The sequence below is a fragment of the Lissotriton helveticus genome, chromosome 11, assembly GCF_964261635.1.
Source record: "Lissotriton helveticus chromosome 11, aLisHel1.1, whole genome shotgun sequence".
NCBI lineage: Eukaryota > Metazoa > Chordata > Amphibia > Caudata > Salamandridae > Lissotriton > Lissotriton helveticus.
In genome coordinates this window covers 913907999-913934213 of record NC_136072.1, presented here as the reverse complement: position 1 = coordinate 913934213, position 26215 = coordinate 913907999, and the positions used below count along the sequence as shown (strand labels likewise).

Below are 26215 nucleotides of genomic sequence, written 5' to 3'. Positions count from 1 at the left end.
GAGAAAAGAAAAATGAAGCAAATGACAAAGCCAAACAAAAGTAAGCAATGAACTAGCTTTAAACACTGTAGGATGTGGTACACGGATAAAAGGTAGGCTCGATTGAAAAAGGGGAAAAAATAGGGACAGTTCCAAACCCAAACTTTAGAAGGCTGCAAAAAATGCCCAACATGAGACTCCGGAAGACTCACTGCAAAATAATTTCCCTTCACTGTGGGATAATATTCATAAATGGATGCAATAGCAAGCTAGCCCTAGCATGGCTGAATGAGACTGGAGGATAGTTTAGTTGCTCTAGTGGCGCTACCATAGAATATGAGCCACCAGTAGCTCAGTAGATAAGGTAGTAAATCAATGATGTTGAATGTAGCCCAGTACCCTATTTAGAGGGGGTCGGGGGGAAGGGGGGGGGGGGGGGGGAAAGAGGTGGAGGGAGGTCGGTTGGACAAAGCGGAAATGGCAGGAGCCAATTGTGAGAAAGTGCCATCTTTCTTGCATTGGTATGCCCCCACTTTTTTCTGAACTGCTGATGTGCTTTGACAGTGTGCCCTGGGTTCCTGCCAACCAGGTACCCAGGGGCCTGTGTTCCTTCCCTAAAACTGTGTTGAAACTAAAACCAAATTGGCATCTCTGGCCACCTGTCAGCCCCTAGTAAATGGTACCCTAGGTACCCAGGGCATGGTGACCAGAGAAGACCCCTGAGGACTGCAGCACTTATTGTGCCACCCTCAGGGGCCCTGTACCCTGACACCCACACACTGCCTTTGCAGGCAGAGTGTCTAAGTACAGAACTAAACAAAGAGTCGACATGGCACACATCCCTGTGTGCCATACCCACAGAACCCACTGCCCTGGCATACTTCAGTCACCCCTCTAGCTGGGTGCCCTATGCCAGTGGTGTGAGCACAGGTGCATGAGCCCTGTGCCCCTACAGTACCCAGAGCCATTCCTGGGCACTGTAAGTGCAGTGATGCCATTAAGAGTATATGGTGCTGGGAGGTTTTCCTTATGAACTCCACCGCACCATAATGGCTACACTGAAGACTAACAAGGTTGGTATCAAACTTCTCAGCACATTAAACTCGCACTGATGCCAGTGTGGGATTTAACGTAAAATGCACCAGAGGGCACCTTAGAGATGCCCTCTGAAAACCTAACCTACAATCCATGTCTGGGCTGAGTGGCTGCAGAGGCTGCCACACAACAGACATGTTGCTAGACCCCTGGGTAGGAGAGCCCCCGCTCTCCTGGGCCTGCAACAATGCACATCCTGAGCGAGATGCTAGGTTTCCTCCCCCAGGACTGGCAGGGGGAAGCTTTAAAGGCATGCCGCCTCTGTGAGCTTCCCCAGACCATTTGCCGTACCCAGCAACCAACCCCCACCAGTCCTGCCCCCCCACTCTGGCGGGAAGACTGGCGGGAAAAACTACGTCGGGGAGGGGGTGCCAGCCTGTGCCAACCCCACACCTCAGGAGGGGGAGACTAGGTGAAGCACAACCCCGGGCTCCGGCCATCTTGAAGATGGGGAGACTTGCCCTATCACAGCAAGGCTCCTGCCCCCCTCCCACAGGAGAGGAGCAGGCTAGGGGGGTGTGCCCACCCAAGGGCAGGGACCCATTGGTCCCTGCCCTTGCCCTACCTGTAACACTTCTAAATTCAGTATTTAGGGGCTCCCTGAAGCTTCCTTCCTCAGATCCCGATACCAAAAAGAAGATCAAGTAGACGACCCGCCATGCAACTGCTAACAGGACAACAACTGACTTGGCCCCAGCACTACCGGCCTGTTGATTCTGGAACCTGCTCCTGCCAAACCCGGCGACCCCCGCGGACAGCAACCTTGAGACAGCAACCTTGGGACCCCCAGAGGACCTGCCTGCCTTGACCCTCTTGAAGATTGGGACTCCCATCAGCAGAGGATCTGCTGCAACAACCCACCTGGTGCCCACCAGGAAGCTCCAGACCAGCCCACTCTGCACCGGCCGGGCCAATCTGAACCAAGACCATGAGGACGTCCGCCCAGCGACTGGGACCAGAAGTCCAGTGCCCAAAGACCCTCCTCGACGAACCAGCTGACGCCTGCAGACTCAGAACCAGGGGCCACCCCTACCGCGACCAGTAAGGGTAAGCTTTTCGGACACCCAAAGACACCCCTGCACCTGGCGCCCTACAGCCCCCTGTGCCTCCCTTTGGGTACCTACCCGTGATCCAAGATCCCAACTTACCTCTCGAAGTGCTTGTAGCCCCTGGAGAGTCTCCGTCCCCGAGCCTGCAGCCTTTGTTCCCTCTTCAAGATCCTCATTGGGTAACATTGCGCCCGACGGCTCAAAAGCACCTGGCACCCAGCCGCCCGAGTGCCGCTGGCTGTGACCCCCTTTGACCTATCCTACTCCCCCCCCCCCCCGCCCTGAGCAAGTGACCAGGATCCCAGCTCCCAGAGCCGCATGGCTTGCTAGCCAGCAGCTACCAACCGCAGGCCCCCTTTCCCTCATTGGATATCATAGGGCCTACCTAACCTCTGCACCCGGCTGCCCCTGTGCCGCTGGGACTGAACTAACTGTACTCACCTGACCCTGGGGGGCCCCTGAGTCTATACCCAGAACCTTAACTTCACCAACCAAGTACTCACCTGGAAACCGGTCACTCACTTACCTGCCATTGGATAACATTGACCCATTTTTTACTCGAAAATTTTCTAAGTGTGAAGTTTTGAAAACTGAAAATATTCCTATAAAATCAGCCAAAGTTCGAATTCCAAAGTACTCACCTGTGATCAGGGGAGAAGCCAGGACTGTACCCTTCAGCCCAGTACTGAACTGCAAAAGTAATCCCTAGCGGGTTTACTAGTAATCTGTATTTTCGCCATAGGAACCCATTGTCTGCTTTTCTATGAAATGTTTTTTAAGTGTCTACTTTTGAAAACTGCAAATATTCTTTAAAAATCATACGAACTACTGAAACACAATTACCTACCTGTTTTGAGCTAAGCCCCCAGTGCTGGCCCTAGGAGACCAGTGCTGGGTTACAAAAGTAACGCAATCGTACTTTACCTGCAACCTGAATTTCTTCCCATTGAATAACATTGTCAGATTTACATTGAAAAGTTCATGAGTGAACTTTTAAAACAGCTTTATATTCATGGAAATTCATCACAGTAACTAAAACGTTTCTGCTAATCTTGTTTCAGCTTAGACCCCAGGACTGAATCTAAGATCTGGTCCTGGAACTACCAAAGTAATCCATGAAGTAATCCACTGTCCTTATCTGTGAAAAACCCATTGAGCTCAATGCTAGAGTGTGTTTCATAACTGTGTTGCTCAACTATCGATCCTGTAATTATTGTGTGCACAAACTTTATTGCTCCTTTGCAAAGTATTTACATGAGAGCACTCATAACTTGAAAAGTATATTTTTAGAACTGTTGGTTCTAAAAATAAAACAACTATATCTGAGGATATAACAATTTTATTTATTTATTTATTTTGAGAGTTTTATATAGCGCGAACAAGATCTTTGCAGATATCAGAGCGCTTTAAAACAAGGGGTAGGAAAAACAAGAGAGCAATTAACAAGCTTTTGAGTGAAGGATAGTTGAAGGTAGTAAATGAGTAGCAAAATAGGGTAGATACAAGAGGGAGCATAAACAATCAGTTAAACCAATAATACAAATAGACAGTCTGAAAAACGAATATTACAAATAGTGAGGAGTCTCAAATAGTTCCAAAGTAAGGTACAAGTTCACGTGAATTTAGCCATGAGGATAGCTTTCACTTCTTTCTTAAAGAATGTAGTGGAGGTGATAAGTCTGGTTTCTGGAGGGAGTGAATTCCAGATCCTGGGTGCCATTCCTGAGAAGGAACGCTTATATGTTTTTTCCTTACGGAATCTACGAGGTTTCAGAAGAAGATTCTTTGTACTTCTAGTGGTTCTTGAGCCACCAGAAATTGTCAGCTTCTGAGTGAGGAAGCCAGGTGAGCTGTGGTGTATAGCTCTTTGATTCATGCATGCAATTTTCAGATGTATTCTGGCCTCAAAAGGCAGCCAGTTCAAGGATTTTAGGTCAGGGGAAATATGAGAGTGTTTTTTTTGATCCAGTGAGAAGTCTCGCTGCAGCGTTCAAAGAGGCTCTCAGGGGGGCAGTTGTAGATCGGGGGAGTCCGCAGAGGGCGACGCTACCGTAGTCTAAGCGCGGCATGACTAGGGCTTGTACTGCAATTTGGAAGTCCTTGGCTGGGAGGAAGGGTTTAAGTTTCCTCAAGGTATTTATTTGGAAATTCGCTCCCTTAATTGCCTTGCTGATATGCCGTTGCATGTTGAGATAGGCGTCAAGTGTTATGCCTAAAGATTTCGCTGAGTCCACGATGGTAGGTTGGACATTGAGTGCAATTAGGTGCTTAAGCCAGGTTTGAGAGGTGGAGCTTTTCGCGGGAGGTGAGATCAGAAGGAACTCCGTTTTCAGAGCATTGAGTCTGAGGTGATCATCGGCAAGCCAGGATTGTGTGTTTGAGCGTGGAGTTCAGTAGTTTGATGTCATTGGGGGATTGTAATTTCAGGTATAGTTGGGTGTCGTCTGCGTACATGTGAAAGTGTACATTAGATGCTTGTAACAAGGTGGTGAGAGGTTCCATGACCAGGTTGAACAATGTTAGAGACAGTGGAGATCCTTGTGGGACGCCTAATGTTACAGGCACTGGTGGGGACATCAAGTTGTTGCTCTTGAATTTCTGAGACCGGTTATGTAGAAAGGAAGTGAACCACTTGAGAACAGTCCCAGATAGACCCATTCTGGTGTTTAACAACTCGAGTAAGTACTTGTTTGACTGTGTCAAATGCGGAGGACAGATCAAGAAGGCTGAGGAGGCAGGTATCGTTTTGATCTAGGATTTGGAGGGCGTCAATTATGTGTGTAATAGCAGTTCAGTACTGTGCCCTGCTCGGAAGCCTGATTGATGAGGGTTGAGGAGGTCAAACCGATCAATGTGTTTCGTTAGTTGGAGTTGTACGCATTTTTCCAACAGTGGCAAGGGTGGGAACGTTGGGAATAGGACGGTAATTGTTTGGGTCAGTAGGGTCAGCTGTTGGTTTCTTGAGTATAGGTGTGACTTGTCCAACTTTGAGGGAGTCGGGGATGCGTCCTTGTTGAAGTGAGCTGTTAATAATTTTGGTCCATAGTGGGAGGAGTAGTGGGATGAAGTCCTTTACAGCATTAGCAGGAAGGTGGTCTGTGAGGTGATTGGAAGGTTTCAATGTGGTGAGCAGTTTGTTAATTGTTTCTTCCGAGTAGGTGTCAAAGGATATCCATGCAGCATTGTTCTTTGGTTCAGTGGGTGTTATGCTGTGGGGGTTGGAGTAAAGGTTTACGTCATTGAGGAGATCTTTCCTTATGTTATCAGTCTTTAGATTGAAGAAAGCAGAGAAGTCTTCACAGGATAGAATATCGCCTATTGTGCTATGCGATAGTTGGGGTTGTTCCTTGGATTATGTATTGATTAGTTCAAACAGTTTTCTTGTTCGGTTTTTTGCTTGGTCGAGCTGGAGGCTGAAGAAGTCTGATTTTGTGCGTTTGATTTTCCTGAAGTAGGCTTTTCTCTTTTCCTTCAGAGTTTTAAGGTGCAGTGCCGAAGGGGCTGATCTCCAGGTGCGCTCTGCCATTCGCATGGCCAGTCTATCTTCGTTGAGTCTACCATCGTACCATGGGTTGGTTTTCTTAGTGGAGACTCTTTTCAGTTGCAAGGGGGCGGCCTCATTGATTATAGAAGTCATAGAGTTGAGGTAGTGGTCGGTCAAAGATTGGACGTCCAGAGAACCGGTAGGGGGAAGGAGGAGATTGCAGCTGTGGGAAGGTAAAGAGTTTGGATTGAGTTTCTTTTTTAGGTCCCTTTTCCAGACCTTGGATTTGGTGGGTTGAACCGTGTTAAATTTAAATTTTTCATTGATGAAGAATGTGATAATGTGGTGGTCTGACCAGTCACAGGGTTGGATCGATCCAAGTTGGGTAGAGTTCTCTTTAGAGATAAGAGAGGATAGAGCCTTTATCGTGGGTCGGGCTGTTGCAGATTTGGGTGAGGTCAAGAGCGTTGAGGTATTTTTGAGGCTATTTACCACCACGTCATTGTGATCGTTCCAGTGGAGATTGAAGTCACCAAGGAAAATTTGAGTGTGTTGCCGACCGGAATTGGATGAGATTGTGTCCATGAGTTGTTGGGTGAAGATGAGGTTGTCCCCAGGTGGGTGGTAGATGACGTGTAGAGAGCATACAGGTTTGCTCTCGCTGATGACATCTAGGCAGATGTATTCACAGGAGGTGAGAGAGGGGGAGGTGGCTCTAGTAACTGAGAGGTTGCTCCTAAAAATACATGCGATTCCACCGCCTGTCTTGCTAGACCTGTCAAGTCTAATGATGTGGTAGTTGGGGGGAACTAGAATATCCATGATAGGTGTAGAAGATTCAGTTAACCAAGTTTCAGTCAGAATGGTTAGATCAAGGTCCAGCGTTTTGATGAGATCAGCGATGTCGGAGGAGTGTCTAGGGGCCGACCTGCAGTTGAGAAGTATGCATTTGAGCCTTGGGGTGCAGGGGGTGGTAGAGGGTTCTAGAGTGAGGGGGACTTTAAGGTTATTTGGGACAGAGCCTCTGTTGTTTTGAGTGGGGTGCCTAAGGGCGTTAGGGTGAATCGTGGGGATGGAAAGGTGTGTGGTGGCTAGGTTGTTTTGGGGAACTGGGTCATATGAGCGGAGGAGGGTGCGTATGTCGTGGTCCGAAAGTGGATTGGCGGTGCGTCGGGAGCGGTTGATAGGATTGCGAGCGGGGATTGAGGTCCAGTGTCGGAAGTTGTGTGTGATAGGATGAGTAGAATGTGTGGGGGATTTGTTAGGGGGGGAAGTGGTGGTAGGTAGGGGGTGTCTGGGTTCTTTGAAGAGTAACTCTTTGAGGGTGTGGAGATCTTCTTTGACTTGGAGGAGGGTGGACATAATCATGTCTAGCGTGGGATTGGGAGTGGAGTTGGGACTGGGTACTGAAAGTGTATAGGTGTCTATGTTACAGGAGTGTGGGGGGGATGTGGTGCTACTGCAGGGGTTGGTGGTATTAGTGAGTGGGTTAGTGTTCGGAAGGGTAGGTAGGCTGGGTGTGAGGGGTGTGGTTGAGTTAGGAGGGGGAGGGATGTTGAGGAGTGAGTGTAGGCTGGGCGTTGCGGGGGTGCAGGTGAGGTAGTGGGGACTGAGAGTGGGGGGGAGAAGTTGAGGGATGAGTGAGGGCTAGGGGAGACTAGGGTGCCAGTGAGGTAGTGGGGACTGAGAATGGGGGGGCGGGGGGAGAAGTTGCTGGCTGGGAGAGTCCGGGCGGCTGGGGTGCAGGTGAGGTAGTGGGGACTCGGAATGGGGGGGTGGATGGGAGGAGGACCTATTGTGGGGAGGGGGAGTGCAGTTGAAGGAGGTAGGGTGTTCTGAGAGTCTAGTAGGAAGTGGGAGGGCAGGGTTCTGTTGGGGGGTAGATGGGGTGGGGAGGATGTGGGAAGAGGAAAGATCTAAGACTGTGATAGAGGGATGTGTGGTGACTGTAGCGGGTGGGTGATGGAATAGAGTAATGGGAGGAGGGGGGAGATGTGCGTTAGTGGTAGGAGGCGCTGTGGAGTCAAGGTTATTAGGATTGGGGGCCAGATGGATTGGAGTCTGAGGGTTGGAGATATATTTTTTGAAAGTGGGGAACAAGTTGTCGAATAGGTCAAGGTTCCTGTCTGTGGATTGAATTAAGATAATGCCGTTGTTATAGATAGTGATGGTTGCTCTAGTTGGGAAGGTGTGGTGGACAGTGTTAAGCCATGGGCGGATTTCCTGGTGGCGGAGATAGTGAGTAAGGTGAGGAACGCTTTTCTTCATTGTGCTCTACGTATAGTGTATAAGATGATATCGGTGTTCTTGGCTCCGTTTTTTTTGGAGAGCTGGGGGGGGGGGGTAATTAATTTTATATGTGTGCTTGCCTATGGGTTCCATGTTGGGCGTAGAGGTGTAGGTAGGTGACGGAGGATGTGTAGGTAGGTGTAGTTAGGGGCTATGGTAGGTGCGAGTAAGGTGAGGGTGGTAAGGCTAATAAGTGGGCATGAAGGAGTGGAGAAAGTGACTAGTCTAAAATGGCCGCTTCCTTAGGCATGGAAAGGTAAAGAAGATTGACTAGTCTAAGATGGCCGCCAAGTTGGAGCAGGTAGAGAGAAGTATTGTAGTCCTTTTTTTGTTGTTATGTTTTGAGACCAGTTTCACTTTCTGAGCCAGGGCTGACCGAGGAAGTCCAGTTTCTAGCTTGTTGAGTGGGGACTCCTATGTCTCTTTTGAAAGTCACAGTGCCAGGCTGAGTTCTTCGCTTTGTGAGGGTCTGGTAAAAATGGAGGCGAATTGTTGTTGTAGTTTTATGACCCCAGCCATTTTGGGCAACCGATCTCAGAAGGGTAAATTGTTAAAAATTAAGAGCGATGCAGAAACAGACAGAAACAATACCTTTTCATAGTCCTACGCATCGAATGTGCTGGAGTTATCGTCCGATCATTTCTATCACCGTGGGAATCATCGAGGTGTGCAACAACTTCTGGGACGATCTGCAGGCTGCTCATGCAGGACACGGGAGCAGCATGGGGGCCTCGGGAGAGCAACGATGAGCAAGACAGGAGTGGACGCAATTGCACTGGGCAGATCCGTGCCTCAGGACCATCAGTCCGGCGGCGTGTTGCAGAGGGCCAGCCAGGGGGACACTTCGGGTCGGGAGCCCAGCCCGCCTCGTTAGCAGCAGTTACGTCCAGCCTCAGGGCACTCCGCTCATCAACCCCCGCCTGCCCGCAGGAGCTCCGTGTCTGCATGTGCCACTAGCTCCTCGGATTCGAGGCAGCCCATCGCAGCCCTCTCTCTGCAAGCCTGCTCCCAGAAGCCAAGGATGATCAGTTCCTCTTTGTAGGAGAGTAGGGTCTGCAATCCTATGATCACCCAGATTTTTGCTTTTTGCTGCACTGGTTTACGACTTTCCCTGGCTGTGGGCCTGCTAATCAGACCCACAGCCTAGCTGTTCTCTCTATCCAAATTGTACTCAGGTACTGAATTGGCCCTGGGCCCTCTCCAAGTCCCTGTACCCAGGGCTGAGGTGCACCCAGAAGTCTCCCAGGGGCTGAAGCATGTATTATGCCACCCCTGGATTGACTAACTAAAACTGACACAACTGGCTGCACGACAGCTGGGGCAAGGTGGTGTACTCACCCTTTGCTTTAGATATAGTATACCTATATCTAACCCTAAAATGGGCACACAGATCTATCAGTCACTCCTATGGCAGGCCTTAACAATCCTGAAGGCAGAGTGCTTGGAATCGTGTGAGATGGTGCTCTAGCATGAGCTGAGCCTGTCTGCGGCTTTCGGGATCCATCCCTTAGCCGTTTCCATGATATCGCATACCATATACTCTTAAGTGCATTATAATCCTCGCGGTTAAATGCCAACTCTGGTATCGCTTTATCAAAACATGTCGAGTAAGGTGTCATACGAATTGGAATACTAACCCCTCGCCAATTCTGGCGACGGGGTTAGCATTCCACCCTTCTAGAGGGACACGACATGCATGTAACCTATAACCCGGTTAAAGTCAGACATAGCCTCAGCTCCACAAAATGGATGCTGCCACCGAGACACAAGTCTGCCCTCCTGCTGCTGGGAGTCCTCCCAGAGCAGGAGGCAAGGACAAAGGGTTTCCTGCCAGGGGCGGTGCCAGCACCGTCCCAGACAGGGTTTTGTGTATTCCAGGTAGGCAGGGTTACAGAGGAAGGTGACTGCAAGTGGCACCCCGGTGCTCACTGTGCATAGGCCGGCTGAAACCAGTTCCAGGGGCACTCCAGCCCCTGGCCTGGGGAAAGCCCGCCAAGGAAGTGGGTGTAACCACCCCCTTCCTGGTCCCACCCCTAGGGCAGGACTTAGTCGCGTGCCAGCCCCCTTTTCCCAGATAAAGGTAGGGACTGGCCCCCTTCCAAATCAGATCATCTTTGAATCCTGAAACTACTTTCCACGAAAGGAACTCAAGACTTCTTCCTAAGATTTCTCCCTTGTGACTAAGGAGTAGTCACCCTGCATCCGCAGGCACCATCTAAAGAACACTGCGGTCTGCTGTAAGTCATTCCTCCGGAATCCGACTGCCCAGCTCGACGAGAACCGGCTTCCCTGGCACCTCTGACCTCTACCCACCTCTACAGCCCAGCTGAGAACCGTGGGTGCGACGAGACCTCGAGGGACCGGCCATCTTCAAGACTGCACGACTTCTTTCCAGCAAGCCCGCCGAGTGAATTCCTGGTGAGTGCTTTGGGGTCCGAGAAGCCCCCACCCTGAGCAGCTCCAGCACCGAAGAGCAGCCCCCCAGCATCTCCACGATCTGCGTGGGGCCCTTCTGCTTTTTTTCTGCTCACCGCGTTGTTTGGCTACTAGCCCGCTGGCTTGTGGCCTTCCTGACGACGCCCGACGACATTTCTGCTGCTGGTCTGGTTGCTCCAGACTGGCCCTTGCTTCCCTCCATCGGAGAAGTACCCTGGACCCTCCTGGTCCGCCCAAGACGCCATTTTAGGTCCACCGCGTGGGCCTTGCATTTGCCAAGACTTGTTGCCCAATCCTGGGTCCAGCGACGTCGACAGCAAGAACCTTCGTGGGACAGCTCGCACCTCCATCCTGGTCGCCGACAACGCCTCCTGGTCCGAGAGACTGCAGAGCCCAGCAGCGCCCACTCACCTGACTGCGGTGACTTCGCCCGGTGCCATCCTGGTGCCCACTTAATCACTGGCTAGTGATTCAAGAACTTGGTCCCCTCTGCTTTCAGGTTTTCTTCTTCCTTGATCCAGGCTTGGATCCATCGAACTTTTCTTCACTGGTCGCCTGCCAGCAACTTCTTCCTTCCAGGCTCCTGGTCCGGCAACGAGATCCCCGACGTCTTTTCAGACCTATGCAGCTGCAGCCCCTGGGCTAGGTAACTTCGGCACTCCGGTGTCCCAGCATAGCCTCACTATCCAAGGGTCAGGATCCACTGTCGTTTTCTCCCTACCAGGTCGGGTTCGCCCGTGAACACTAACTTTGTGAATTCTAGCTTCCATAGACTTTGTCCCGCATCCCGCGTGAGAGTGCACACTCTGCACCCGAGTCCCCTGGGCCTCCTAGTAGTAATCTAACGATTCCCTAGTCCAGTCCTAACGATTCCAAAGCCTATTAGAACTGTTACTTACCTTGTAGGAGAGTAGGGTCTGCAATCCTATGATCACCCAGATTTTTGCTTTTTGCTGCACTGGTTTACGACTTTCCCTGGCTGTGGGCCTGCTAATCAGACCCACAGCCTAGCTGTTCTCTCTATCCAAATTGTACCCAGGTACTGAATTGGCACTGGGCCCTCTCCAAGTCCCTGTACCCAGGGCTGAGGTGCACCCAGAAGTCTCCCAGGGGCTGAAGCACGTATTGTGCCACCCCTGGATTGACTAACTAAAACTGACACAACTGGCTGCACGACAGCTGGGGCAAGGTGGTGTACTCACCCTTTGCTTTAGATATAGTATACCTATATCTAACCCTAAAATGGACACACAGATCTCCTATCAGTCACTCCTATGGCAGGCCTTAACAATCCTGAAGGCAGAGTGCTTGGAATCGTGTGAGATGGTGCTCTGGCATGAGCTGAGCCTGTCTGCGGCTTTCGGGATCCATCCCTTAGCCGTTTCCATGATATCGCATACCATATACTCTTAAGTGCATTATAATCCTCGCGGTTATGTGCCAACTCTGGTATCGCTTTATCAAAACATGTCGAGTAAGGTGTCATACGAATTGGAATACTAACCCCTCGCCAATTCTGGCGACGGGGTTAGCATTCCACCCTTCTAGAGGGACACGACATGCCTGTAACCTATAACCCGGTTAAAAGTCAGACAGAGCCTTAGCATCCACAAAATGGATGCTGCCACCGAGACACAAGTCTGCCCTCCTGCTGCTGGGAGTCCTCCCAGAGCAGGAGATAAGGACAAAGGGTTTCCTGCCAGGGGCGGTGCCAGCACCGTCCCAGACAGGGTTTTGTGTATTGTAGGTAGGCAGGGCTTTAGAGGAAGGTGACTGCAAGTAGCACCCCGGTGCTCACTGTGCATAGGCCGGCTTGAACCAGTTCCAGGGTCACTCCAGACCCTGTGCTGGGGAAAAGCCCGCCAAGGAAGTGGGTGTAACCACCCCCCTCCTAGTCCCACCCATAGGGCAGGACTTAGTCGCGTGCCAGCCCCTTTTTACAGGATAAAGGTAGAGACTGGCCCCCTTCCAAATCAGATCATCTTTGAATCCTGAAACTACTTTCTGCGAAAGGAACTCAAGACTTCTTCCTAAGATTTCTCCCTTGTGGCTAAGGAGTAGTCACCCTGCATCCGCAGGCACCATCTAAGAACACTGCGGTCTGCTGCACGTCCTTCCTCCGGAATCCGACTGCCCAGCTCGACGAGACCCGGCTTCCCTGGCACCTCTGACCTCTACCCACCTCTACAGCACAGCTGAGAACCGTGGGTGCGACGAGACCTCGAGGGACCGGCTATCGCCAAGACTGCACGACTTCTGCACAGCAAGCCCACCGAGTAATCTACTGGTGAGTGCTTTGGGGTCCGAGAAGCCCCGACTCTGAGCAGCTCCAGCTCCGAAGTGCAGCCCCCCAGCATCTCCACGATCTGTGTGGGGCCCTTCTGCTTTCCGCTGCTCACCGCGTTGTTTGGCTACTAGCCCGTTGGCTTGTGGCCTTCCTGACGACGCCCGACGACATTTCTGCTGCTGGTCTGGTTGCTCCAGACTGGCCCTTGCTCCCTTCCCGAAGAGGAGCACCCTGGACCCTCCTGGTCCACTCAAGACGCCATTTTGAGTCCACCGCGTGGGCTTGAATTAGCCAAGGCTTGGTGCCCAATCCTGGGTAACTTCGACGCCAACGACTTCATCCTCCGTGGGACAGCTCGCACCTCCATCCTGGTCGCCGACAACGCCTCCTGGTCCGAGAGACTGCAGAGCCCAGCAGCGCCCACTCACCTGACTGCGGTGACTTCGCCCGGTGCCATCCTGGTGCCCACTTAATCACTGGCTAGTGATTTAAGAACTTGGTCCCCTCTGCTTTCAGGTTTCTTCTTCCTTGATCCAGGCTTGGATCCATCGAACTTTCCTTCACTGGTCGCCTGCCAGCAACTTCTTCCTTCCAGGCTCCTGGTCCGGCAACGAGATCCCCGACGTCTTTTCAGACCTATGCAGCTGCAGCCCCTGGGCTAGGTAACTTCGGCACTCCGGTGTCCCAGCATAGCCTCACTATCCAAGGGTCAGGATCCACTGTCGTTTTCTCCCTACCAGGTCGGGTTCGCCCGTGAACACTAACTTTGTGAATTCTAGCTTCCATAGACTTTGTCCCGCATCCCGCGTGAGAGTGCACACTCTGCACCCGAGTCCCCTGGGCCTCCTAGTAGTAATCTAACGATTCCCTAGTCCAGTCCTAGCGATTCCAAAGCCTATTAGAACTGTTACTTACCTGCTAGTAATTCGCATTCCACTTTTAGCGTATATGGTTTTTCGTGCCCCTCGGGCATTTGTGTAACGTGCTAACTTAAAAGTATTTTCGTAAGAGTTTTGTTGTGTGCCTAGCACCCTGTCCTCATAAAGAGTACAGGGTTGTTGTGATTCTAATAAATACATTGTTTATTTTCATAACACTTGTGTGGTGTCCTTTCACTGGGTGTTCAAGGGGTAATGTGATGGTAAAACAGCTGGCTTAACACGCCCTCTAGAGTCTTAGCCTTAGACTGCTCGTATCCATGCTACTAGGATAGCTGGTCTATAAGGTTGACTTACAACCAATCATCAATAAGGGTTGTTTGGACTGATATATAGTGATCACTAGAATAGTGAGCACTGCACATCAGGCCAACTTCTCACATTGGTGAGCAGCGGTTGGGATTTGAGCTTGCTGTTGTTTTACCACACATGCCCTAAGAATATCTTGTGAAAGATCACATAAGTACTAAAGGTACATATAACTTAGCTTAGAATACTCTGAGTTCTACTGAACCAGCTGTTGTAGCTCCTAGGGCCTAGCACACCCTAAACTACAACTCTAGCAAGGGATCAGTAGGCAAACATATAGTGTAGGTAAGTGCACCACTTACACCTCACTAGAAAAGCATGTCGACTCAGGGGGACTCTGCTGAGACTCCCCTGGTCAGTGTTGACCCTCCACAGGTCACTTCAAGATATGCAGCTCTCAATTTTCAGGAGATGAGGCAACTCTGTGTCTCCAGGAAACTGAAGCAGGGGTCTAACCCCACCCTTCCCTTTCTGATAGGTCTCTTAGAGACATATGATGCCAGAAAGCTCTCTCAGTTACATGAGAGCATGCCAGCCTTAGAGGGAACCTCTGGGGATCCAGACCTCCCCAACACTGATTCAGCAGTTGAGGAGGAGGATGAGGAGGTACTCTCTGGGGATGAGGTAGACAAGGGTCTTGAGGTAGTCAGAAGGCTAACTAGGACCAACTTAGACTTACTTGGGCTAGGATCTGGGGGCCCCCCAGTACTAACCCGAAGTGGGCCTAACCTTGGAGTTAGGAGAGATAGATCTCTTTCTAGGGACTCCAATAGATCTCTGCACTCTAATGCCTCTTCTCAGGGGAGAAGGAATCCTCCACAGAGGAGATTTACTTCCCCTCAGAGAAAGGAGCATGAGGCTAGGATGAGACAAGCTGAACTGAGGATTGAAAGGGAAGAAATTGCCCTGGCCAAAGAGAAGCTTGCCCTGGCAAGAGAGCAGCAGATGAGTGGGCTAGCTCCCACTGGTGGCAGCAATCTCCCAAGAGATAGAGAGAAGGGTTTAGATACTAAACACCTGACTAAAATAGTGCCCCCCTTTAAGCAAGGGGATGACATCCAGAAATGGATGGCTGCTCTGGAGAGGGCCTGCACTGTGCAGAACATTCCCCAGAGTCAGTGGGCAGCTATACTGTGGCTCTCCTTTGATGGTAAAGGTAGAGATAAGCTCCTCACTACAAGAGTGGAGGATGCTAACAATTACCAGGTCCTGAAAAATACACTGGTTGATGGGTTTGGTTTAACCACTGAGCAGTACAGGTTGCTGTTCAGAGACACCCAGAAAACTCAGTCTCAGGACTGGTCTGATTTTGTGGATTGTGCCACTAAGGCTTTGGAGGGCTGGTTGCTGGGTAGCAAGGTTACAGATTACACAGGATTGTATAATCTAATGATGAGAGAACAAATTTTAAACAATTGTCAGAACCAGTTGCTGCACCAGCACCTTGTTGATTCAGATCTGACCTCTCCCCAAGAATTGGGAAAGAAGGCAGACAAATGGGTCAGGACAAGGATCAAGCAGAACCAGAACCAGAACCAGGGTGGTCAGAAGAAAGCAGACCAGAAGGGTAATGTTAAGAATGAGCAAAATGACCAGAAGTCTTCACCAGGTCCCCAACAAACCAAAGAGGGTGGGGGTCAGGCTTCCCAGAAGAAGAAGACTCAAGAAGGCCAGTCAAAAAGGTGGTGCCAGTACTGCAAAAGTAAATCTCACTGGTTTAGTGAGTGCACCAAAAGGGGAGGAGGACAAACTCCTGCCACTACAGCTCCTAAAGCAACTGCACCCCCTAGTACAGTCAGTAGTGGTAGTGTCACTCCCAAGGCATTAGTTGGGTTAACCTTGGGTACTGAGGGGTCTGACAACTTAGTTGGCACACTCACTCAGGCTGTCCTTGTCTGTACAGGGGATATGGATATGTCCCCTGAAATAAGTCCCAATACTTTGGGCAAATACAGGCAGACACCTTTGATTAATGGCAAAATGGCTCAGGCCTATAGGGACACTTGTGCCAGTGTCACCATGGTGACACCTAACTTTGTGGACCCTGGACAGATCATGCCAGGTACTGATTTCCTGGTGACCAATGCCAGCAATGTCACTACTAGTCATAGTGTGGCAATTGTAGCTTTCTCCTGGGGTGGAGTGAAGGGACAAAAGAAAGTTGTAGTCAGTTCAGACCTCCCAGTTGATTGTTTGTTGGGCAATGATTTGGAGTCATCACAATGGTCAGAAGTGGAGCAGAGGACTCACATGGAGATGTTAGGCTTGCCAGCACATGTGCTTGCTGTGACTAGGTCACAGGCCAGAAGATGCCCCACTGAACAGGTGCTGGATCCTGAAATTATGGACCAGACACCTTCCAAGAAGAAGAGCAGTAAGGGTAAGGCTTTGCCTTCCCCCTTGCCCCAGGTTGAGGATCAAGTCTCTGAGGAGGCTGATCTAGCAGAGCTGAGGGAAACTGAGCCTAAAGAGCTTGAACTTGATCAAGTTGAGTTTCTGGGCTCAGGGGGACCCTCCAGAGCAGACCTGGGGAAGGAACAGTTGAGCTGCCCTTCCCTTGAACCCCTCAGACAGCAGGCTGCTGCTGAGGCTGCAGGGAATGCCACAGGTGCCCACAGGGTATACTGGGAAGATGGACTCCTGTACTCTGAGTCAAGAGACCCCAAGCCTGGTGCAACCAGGAGGCTGGTCATCCCCTTGTCTCTGAGAGGTTTCCTTCTCACCTTGGCCCATGAGATTCCCCTTGCAGGTCATTTAGGTCAGACAAAGACTTGGGACAGGCTTGTCTCACACTTTCACTGGCCCCATATGAATGAGAATACCAAGGAGTTTTGTCGCTCATGTGTCACTTGCCAAGCCAGTGGCAAGTCAGGTGGCACAACAAAGGCCCCCCTCATACCACTACCTGTGGTGGGGGTTCCCTTTGAAAGAGTGGGGATTGACATTGTTGGTCCAATGGAACCCCAGACAGCATCAGGACACAAGTTTATACTGGTGGTGGTGGACCATGCCACCAGGTATCCTGAGGCTATTCCCCTTAGGACCACTACAGCCCCTGTAGTGGCAAGAGCCCTAGTTGGAGTGTTCTCCAGAGTGGGTTTCCCTAAGGAGGTCGTTTCTGACAGAGGTACAAACTTCATGTCAGGATATCTGACTGCCATGTGGAAGGAGTGTGGTGTGAACTACAAGTTCACCACACCCTATCATCCACAATGCAATGGGCTTGTTGAGAGATTCAACAGGACCCTGAAAGGGATGATTCATGGACTACCTGAACCTCTTAGGAGAAGATGGGATGTCCTGATCCCCTGCCTCTTGTTTGCTTACAGAGAGGTCCCACAGAAGGGGGTTGGCTACAGCCCTTTTGAGCTTCTGTATGGGCATCCTGTAAGAGGACCCCTGTGTTTGGTGAAGGAAGGATGGGAGAGACCTCTCAAAAAGCCTGCAACCAACATAGTGGACTATGTACTTGGTCTCCGCTCCAGGATGGCTGAGTATATGGAGAAGGCATCTAAAAACCTTGAGGCCAGCCAGGAACTTCAAAAAGCTTGGCATGACCAAAAGGCTGTACTGACTGTGTACCAGCCAGGACAGAAGGTGTGGGTGCTGGAGCCAGTGGCCCCAGCAGCTCTGAAAGACAAATGGTCTGGGCCCCACACCATCATTGAGCAAAAGGGAGAGGTTACCTACTTGGTGGACCTTGGAACTCCCAGGAGCCCTCTCAGAGTGCTCCATGTTAACAGGCTCAAGGCATATGTTGACAGGAAGGACATGAGCTTGCTCATGGCCACAGATGAGGGACAGGAGGAAGAGAGTGACCCTCTCCCAGACCTGCTCACTCAGAATCCTGATGATGGGTCAGTTGATGGTGTTGTCTTTTGTGGCAGCCTCACTGAACATCAGCAACAGGATTGCAGGCAAGTTCTGCAATCCTTTCGACATATGTTCTCTCTGACACCCAGCCAAACTGATTGGTGTACCCATAATGTTGACACTGGAGACAGTCTGCCTGTCAAGAGTAAAATCTACAGGCAGCCTGATCATGTCAGAGACTGCATCAAAACTGAAGTGCAGAAAATGTTGGAACTGGGAGTCATTGAGCCCTCAGATAGCCCTTGGGCTAGCCCAGTAGTTCTAGTGCCAAAGCCTCACACCCAGGGTGGTAAGAGAGAGATGAGGTTTTGCGTAGACTACAGAGGCCTCAATGCAGTCACTAAGACTGATGCCCACCCAATACCAAGAGCAGATGAGCTTATAGATAGATTGGCTTCTGCCAACTTCTTAAGCACATTTGATTTGACAGCTGGGTATTGGCAAATCAGGTTAGCTGAGGAAGCCAAACCTAAGACAGCATTTTCTACCCCTGGAGGGCATTATCAATTTGTGGTAATGCCCTTTGGACTGAAAAATGCACCTGCCACCTTCCAAAGGTTGGTGAATCAAGTCCTCACTGGGCTGGATGACTTCTGTGCAGCTTATCTTGACGATATTGCTGTCTTTAGCTCCACCTGGGAGGATCACCTGGTCCACCTGAGGAAAGTGTTAGAGGCCCTGCAAAAGGCAGGCCTCACTATCAAGGCCACAAAGTGCCAGATAGGGCAGTCACAGGTTGTATACCTGGGCCACCTTGTAGGTGGAGGCCAGGTTCAGCCACTGGAGAGTAAGATACAGGCCATCAAGGACTGGACTCCTCCAATCACCCAGACTCAGGTTCGAGCTTTCTTGGGCCTGACTGGGTACTATAGGAAGTTTGTCAGAAATTATGGGTCCATAGTGACCCCCCTTAATGACCTGACAAGCAAAAAGATGCCAAAGAAAGTTCAGTGGACAGCAAGCTGTCAGAAAGCATTCAATGACCTAAAGCAGGCCATGTGCACAGCACCTATCCTCAAGAGTCCAGATTACTCCAAGCCATTCATTGTCCAAACAGATGCTTCTGAGTTGGGTGTGGGAGCTGTTCTGTCTCAACTGAATTTTGATGGTAATGATCAGCCTATTGCTTTCATTAGTAGGAGGTTGACACCCAGAGAGAAAAATTGGTCAGCTATTGAGAGGGAGGCCTTTGCTGTGGTCTGGGCCCTGAAGAAGCTGAGGGCCTACTTGTTTGGCACTCACTTCACCATTCAGACAGACCATAAGCCCCTCTTGTGGCTAAATCAGATGAAGGGTGAAAACCCCAAACTGCTTAGGTGGTCCATTTCCCTACAGGGGATGGATTTTACAGTGGAGCATAGACCTGGGACTGATCACAGCAATGCTGATGGGCTCTCCAGGTATTTCCACTTAGAGCAAGAAGACTCACCTGGTCAAGGTTAGCTTATTGTCCCAAAGTTTGGGGGGGGGTCATGTAGGAGAGTAGGGTCTGCAATCCTATGATCACCCAGATTTTTGCTTTTTGCTGCACTGGTTTACGACTTTCCCTGGCTGTGGGCCTGCTAATCAGACCCACAGCCTAGCTGTTCTCTCTATCCAAATTGTACCCAGGTACTGAATTGGCACTGGGCCCTCTCCAAGTCCCTGTACCCAGGGCTGAGGTGCACCCAGAAGTCTCCCAGGGGCTGAAGCACGTATTGTGCCACCCCTGGATTGACTAACTAAAACTGACACAACTGGCTGCACGACAGCTGGGGCAAGGTGGTGTACTCACCCTTTGCTTTAGATATAGTATACCTATATCTAACCCTAAAATGGACACACAGATCTCCTATCAGTCACTCCTATGGCAGGCCTTAACAATCCTGAAGGCAGAGTGCTTGGAATCGTGTGAGATGGTGCTCTGGCATGAGCTGAGCCTGTCTGCGGCTTTCGGGATCCATCCCTTAGCCGTTTCCATGATATCGCATACCATATACTCTTAAGTGCATTATAATCCTCGCGGTTATGTGCCAACTCTGGTATCGCTTTATCAAAACATGTCGAGTAAGGTGTCATACGAATTGGAATACTAACCCCTCGCCAATTCTGGCGACGGGGTTAGCATTCCACCCTTCTAGAGGGACACGACATGCCTGTAACCTATAACCCGGTTAAAAGTCAGACAGAGCCTTAGCATCCACAAAATGGATGCTGCCACCGAGACACAAGTCTGCCCTCCTGCTGCTGGGAGTCCTCCCAGAGCAGGAGATAAGGACAAAGGGTTTCCTGCCAGGGGCGGTGCCAGCACCGTCCCAGACAGGGTTTTGTGTATTGTAGGTAGGCAGGGCTTTAGAGGAAGGTGACTGCAAGTAGCACCCCGGTGCTCACTGTGCATAGGCCGGCTTGAACCAGTTCCAGGGTCACTCCAGACCCTGTGCTGGGGAAAAGCCCGCCAAGGAAGTGGGTGTAACCACCCCCCTCCTAGTCCCACCCATAGGGCAGGACTTAGTCGCGTGCCAGCCCCTTTTTACAGGATAAAGGTAGAGACTGGCCCCCTTCCAAATCAGATCATCTTTGAATCCTGAAACTACTTTCTGCGAAAGGAACTCAAGACTTCTTCCTAAGATTTCTCCCTTGTGGCTAAGGAGTAGTCACCCTGCATCCGCAGGCACCATCTAAGAACACTGCGGTCTGCTGCACGTCCTTCCTCCGGAATCCGACTGCCCAGCTCGACGAGACCCGGCTTCCCTGGCACCTCTGACCTCTACCCACCTCTACAGCACAGCTGAGAACCGTGGGTGCGACGAGACCTCGAGGGACCGGCTATCGCCAAGACTGCACGACTTCTGCACAGCAAGCCCACCGAGTAATCTACTGGTGAGTGCTTTGGGGTCCGAGAAGCCCCGACTCTGAGCAGCTCCAGCTCCGAAGTGCAGCCCCCCAGCATCTCCACGATCTGTGTGGGGCCCTTCTGCTTTCCGCTGCTCACCGCGTTGTTTGGCTACTAGCCCGTTGGCTTGTGGCCTTCCTGACGACGCCCGACGACATTTCTGCTGCTGGTCTGGTTGCTCCAGACTGGCCCTTGCTCCCTTCCCGAAGAGGAGCACCCTGGACCCTCCTGGTCCACTCAAGACGCCATTTTGAGTCCACCGCGTGGGCTTGAATTAGCCAAGGCTTGGTGCCCAATCCTGGGTAACTTCGACGCCAACGACTTCATCCTCCGTGGGACAGCTCGCACCTCCATCCTGGTCGCCGACAACGCCTCCTGGTCCGAGAGACTGCAGAGCCCAGCAGCGCCCACTCACCTGACTGCGGTGACTTCGCCCGGTGCCATCCTGGTGCCCACTTAATCACTGGCTAGTGATTTAAGAACTTGGTCCCCTCTGCTTTCAGGTTTCTTCTTCCTTGATCCAGGCTTGGATCCATCGAACTTTCCTTCACTGGTCGCCTGCCAGCAACTTCTTCCTTCCAGGCTCCTGGTCCGGCAACGAGATCCCCGACGTCTTTTCAGACCTATGCAGCTGCAGCCCCTGGGCTAGGTAACTTCGGCACTCCGGTGTCCCAGCATAGCCTCACTATCCAAGGGTCAGGATCCACTGTCGTTTTCTCCCTACCAGGTCGGGTTCGCCCGTGAACACTAACTTTGTGAATTCTAGCTTCCATAGACTTTGTCCCGCATCCCGCGTGAGAGTGCACACTCTGCACCCGAGTCCCCTGGGCCTCCTAGTAGTAATCTAACGATTCCCTAGTCCAGTCCTAGCGATTCCAAAGCCTATTAGAACTGTTACTTACCTGCTAGTAATTCGCATTCCACTTTTAGCGTATATGGTTTTTCGTGCCCCTCGGGCATTTGTGTAACGTGCTAACTTAAAAGTATTTTCGTAAGAGTTTTGTTGTGTGCCTAGCACCCTGTCCTCATAAAGAGTACAGGGTTGTTGTGATTCTAATAAATACATTGTTTATTTTCATAACACTTGTGTGGTGTCCTTTCACTGGGTGTTCAAGGGGTAATGTGATGGTAAAACAGCTGGCTTAACACGCCCTCTAGAGTCTTAGCCTTAGACTGCTCGTATCCATGCTACTAGGATAGCTGGTCTATAAGGTTGACTTACAACCAATCATCAATAAGGGTTGTTTGGACTGATATATAGTGATCACTAGAATAGTGAGCACTGCACATCAGGCCAACTTCTCACATACCTGCTAGTAATTCGCATTCCACTTTTAGAGTATATGGTTTTTCGTGCCCCTCGGGCATTTGTGTATAACGTGCTAACTTAAGTATTTTCGTAAGAGTTTTGTTGTGTGCTTAGCTCCCTGTCTCATAAAGAGCCAGGGTAGTCTTGTTATAAATAAATACACTGTTTATTTTCATAACAACTTGTGTGGTGTCCTTTCACTGGGTGTTCAAGGGGTAATGTGATGGTAAAACAGCTGGCTTAACACGCCCTCTAGAGTCTTAGCCTTAGACTGCTCGTATCCATGCTACTAGGATAGCTGGTCTATAAGGTTGACTTACAACCAATCATCAATAAGGGTTGTTTGGACTGATATATAGTGATCACTAGAATAGTGAACACTGCACATCAGGCCAACTTCTCACACTCTTCACTTACGTACACTGCGGAATGCCGTGCACCATCTAGGGGAACCGGTCGGGATCCCAACCGTTGCCGCCAGTAGCCACAGATTGCTCCGCCAGGAGCTGCCCAGTCTGCCCCAGGGCTCCACACCAGTCGTGCAACCCAGGCGGCGGCACGATCATTCTAGGCTGACAGCCCTCGGCAGTCAGGTGGGGGGTCATCGCAGTCGTCGGATGTCCGATGTCCGGTGGGGGAGACTGATCTCCGACAGACACTCTCAGTAGGCACCAGCCCTCAGACTCGGGCTCATGGAAGCCCCGCAACCGCCAGGACCTCCCCGGTGAGAACAGGATCCCCAGCAGGCTCAGACGTCCGTCGCGGTCTCCACCGATGGCAAAGGGCAGTCTGGCGAAGGTGGGGCGCCTCCACACAATATAGGCTCTGATCACAGCTTCCAGGACTATCAACAGGATCCAAACATCAGCAGTCAGGTAAGGGTACAATCCAGTTACTTGAGGTAGTTACAATACTTGAAAAGAGAGGGTGCTAACTGGGATAAATCCAAAAGAGGGATCCCAAGCACTAGGAGCAATTGGCCTGGAGTTCAGTTCTTGAGTGTGTGAAACCTTTTGCTGACGGAGTGTGTACAACAAATGCATTACACTGTCCTCTGGTACTGCCTTACTGCTCGACCAAGCTACCACTTTAGAGAGTAAGGTCAGAACTGGCTTTAACCTCGGTTATACCTCTAGGGTTTGTGGACTCTATACACACTGTACCTTATTCTGGTCCAGTATATATAGAGCCACTTTCTCACACCAGTGGTCCAGGATTGTAACCACTGAGCAGCAATGGGAACGGAGGGATCAGCTACCTCCGATGCAAGGGAGAATTGTGATTGCTCCTGGCTGCATTAGAGACATTGCAATTTTTCTTCTACATGAGGTGATATGCCAACAGGAAGAGATTCATTTACAAAAATAAAAGACTAGAGCAGTAAGGACTGCTTTTTACGCTATTTTGATTTTAGTGGTTTGCAATTAAAGAGCTACAAAAAAGTAAATTAAAAGAATTCTTTTCCAAGCTGTTTAGAGGCTTCTCTTTTCAAGTGTTCAGCATCACACAAATGCAGTTATTTCAATGCCTATGCATATTAACGGCGTATGAGCCGCTACACCCCCACTCGATCTTTGCGCTCAGCTGATTGTAATTTACTGAATGTACCCCGCTTTCGACGAGTGCGCCTTGGAGGCCAGTCAATTGCTGTCCGGGCGGCTTCGGCCTGGAACATTTTGCCTTTGTTCCTGAGATCAATTCAGAATTTTGTACCTTTTAAGAAGGCACTAAAAACGTATCTTTTTAGGTTTGCTTATTAGATTATTTTTTCTTCTTTTTTTCGTTTCCTTTGGCGACCTGCTTGTCTTTTCTTTCGCGCCAGGACACTCTGGTAGTAACAGAGCGCTTTATAAAACAGCAAAAATAAAATAAAAAATAAAATAAATGATCAGGAACCTTCAATAAGCAAAAACTTTGCCATATGCAGTAGGTATGCTAGAGGCTCATAATAGTTAGGATCAGAATTCAAATACATACTGATTTGGGCACTGCCAATCTCCAGCTCTGGCCGGTGCATTTCCTGTAACAGGGCTTCCTCTACCACCACCACCACGGGGACCTCCTCTTGGGGGGAAACCACCACCTCCTCGTTCACCACCACGTCCTCCACGTCCTAAAAGACCTGTAAGAAAAGTTTTTCCCCAGTGTAAATACTGAAGCAATGACCACATATTTTGAAAGTCACCATAACTTCAAAGAACTATCAACCTACCTCCCCTGAGAGGAAGTAGACCACGCCCTTCACGCGGGGGCATGCCACCGCGTATGCTGTTCAGCAGAGGCTTTTTTCGCGACATCGCTACCTTCAACTTGTTCCCCTTAAATTCTTTACCTGAAACAAAATGTGGAAATTAATTAAAATAATTTCCCGTCTACTACAAAGAGACTCCTTGATAGTACCAGGCATTGGCTCTGGGAATTTGAGTAAAAATGAAGCAGCAACAATCTGACACTGGGGATTTTCTGTGGTGTTTTTGGCATAGTAAAAGTAACGTCCACGGTATTCGGTTACAGATGCATAAGGGGTCAAAGATCAGGGTGATGGCTGGGGGTTCTGGTGGGAGGCAAGTTAGGAGATAGTCTGCAAGTTACAAGCGAAGAACATTTGGTGTCAATATGTTTTCAATGACAGGGAGCCCTTATCTGCATGTTAAAGGCATTCTTGCAGCAGTTCAAAAAGAAGAAAGGATCTGAAATTTATAAACTAGTGGTCATTCATGGGAGTTTAGGCATGCCAAGCAAATTACGACTAGGAGAGGTAAGTGTCTTTCTGCACCAATCGGTAACATCTCTTCCACAGCTTAAAAGACAAGGCAGATCCCCAAGGATATTGCGGCATGGATTAGCACATTTTACGCCACAAACATGGAAATTTTGCAGCACAAATATTAGAATGTTGCAGCACAATTTTGCAATTTTTTTCCAACACCAAAAGCAGAGATCTTATGAGGTATTTTACAACATGAAAGTTTACACCAAAGCACTGTTTACAGTATTTATACTGCCAGATTTATCTACTGTAGGCATTATGTAGTATTTATGTTCATATTACTTCCAGCTTGAGCACTGCGTCGTTGAACAAGTTACTTAACTTCGGTAACGCTTTTTCTGGTAGATACAATATCTGCCTGTGGATTCCTCACCTTGTGAATATCCCCTGCGTCAGCAACATTCGGAAATTCTTTTGTAGCTTCGCGCTGACCTGGACCCGGACGTCACAGAGGCACGGCATCGCTCGAGACTCCGCTGACGTCACCGACGCCTATAATAGGCCCACGCCGGCGTGATGACATCAGTTCCGCCTTTTTTTCCGTGCCTTCGAGGCACACGGACGGACCAATGACAGTAGACATATACATAGTATACACAGTGCAATATCAAGGTAACACACAGTGTGAAGCAAATGCAATAAAACATTTGAAATAAACAACTCCTTGACAATAAATACATTACAGAAACTCTGGTATAGAAGAGTGGACAACGGGGAGGCGGGTGGGTCAGTGAGGAATCCACAGCCAGATATTGTATCTACCAGAAAAAGCGTTACCGAAGGTAAGTAACTTGTTCTTCTGATAGATACATCTGCCGTGTGGATTCCTCACCTTGTGAATAGAGTCCAACAGTCCCCACTCCCGGAGGAGGGTGTCCACTCTTCTAAACCAGGCAATCCTGGAGGACAGAGCGCGCAAAATGGCCGTCCCTCCTCACCTCGGAATCCAAGCAGTAATGCTTTGCGAAAGTGTGGAGGGAAGACCAAGTTGCCGCCCTACAAATATCCTCTACAGGAACACCTCTAGCCAAAGCGGAGGTTGAGGACTTAGCTCTTGTAGAATGAGCCCTTATACCCTCTGGTGGTTCCTTACCCGCCAAAGAGTAGCAGATCTTTATACAGAGGACGATCCATCTTGATAAAGTTCTTTTATGAACCGCTCTTCCTCTCTTGCAGCCAGCAAAGCCAATGAAGAGCTGGTCATCCAACCGACAGTCTTTAGATCTGTCCAGATAAAAAGACACCGACCTCCTGGGGTCCAGACGGTGTAACCTCTCCTCCTCCTTGGAAGGGTGTGGGGGGAGGATAAAAGGTAGGAAGGGTAATGGATTGACCAAGGTGGAAAGGAGTCACCACCTTAGGCAGAAAAGCAGCCATGGTCCTAAGAACCATTCGATCAGCATGAATGGACAAGAAAGGGGGCTTGGAACTAAGAGCTTGAAGCTCACTTACCCTCCTTGCCACGAGGAAAACTGTCTTAAGAGTCAAAAGCCTCATAGGACATTTGTGAAGAGGCTCAAAAGGA

General features: G+C 50.1%; 1 protein-coding gene across 3 annotated transcripts in view; it reads right to left on the bottom strand.

Moving 5' to 3' along the window:
* Nucleotides 1-26215, bottom strand: part of EWSR1 (EWS RNA binding protein 1) — a 403636-nt gene that overhangs the window by 63926 nt on the left and 313495 nt on the right. For all 3 annotated transcript variants that reach the window (XR_013602525.1, XM_078667174.1, XM_078667175.1), the window contains 2 exons: nucleotides 24133-24252; nucleotides 23898-24042 (listed from right to left, as the gene is read on the bottom strand). Coding sequence is in view for 2 of the 3 variants with exons in the window: in XM_078667174.1 (XP_078523300.1) it covers nucleotides 23898-24042; nucleotides 24133-24252 (265 nt within the window). In the remaining variant the exon portion in view is untranslated. The remainder of the gene's footprint in view (nucleotides 1-23897; nucleotides 24043-24132; nucleotides 24253-26215) is intronic.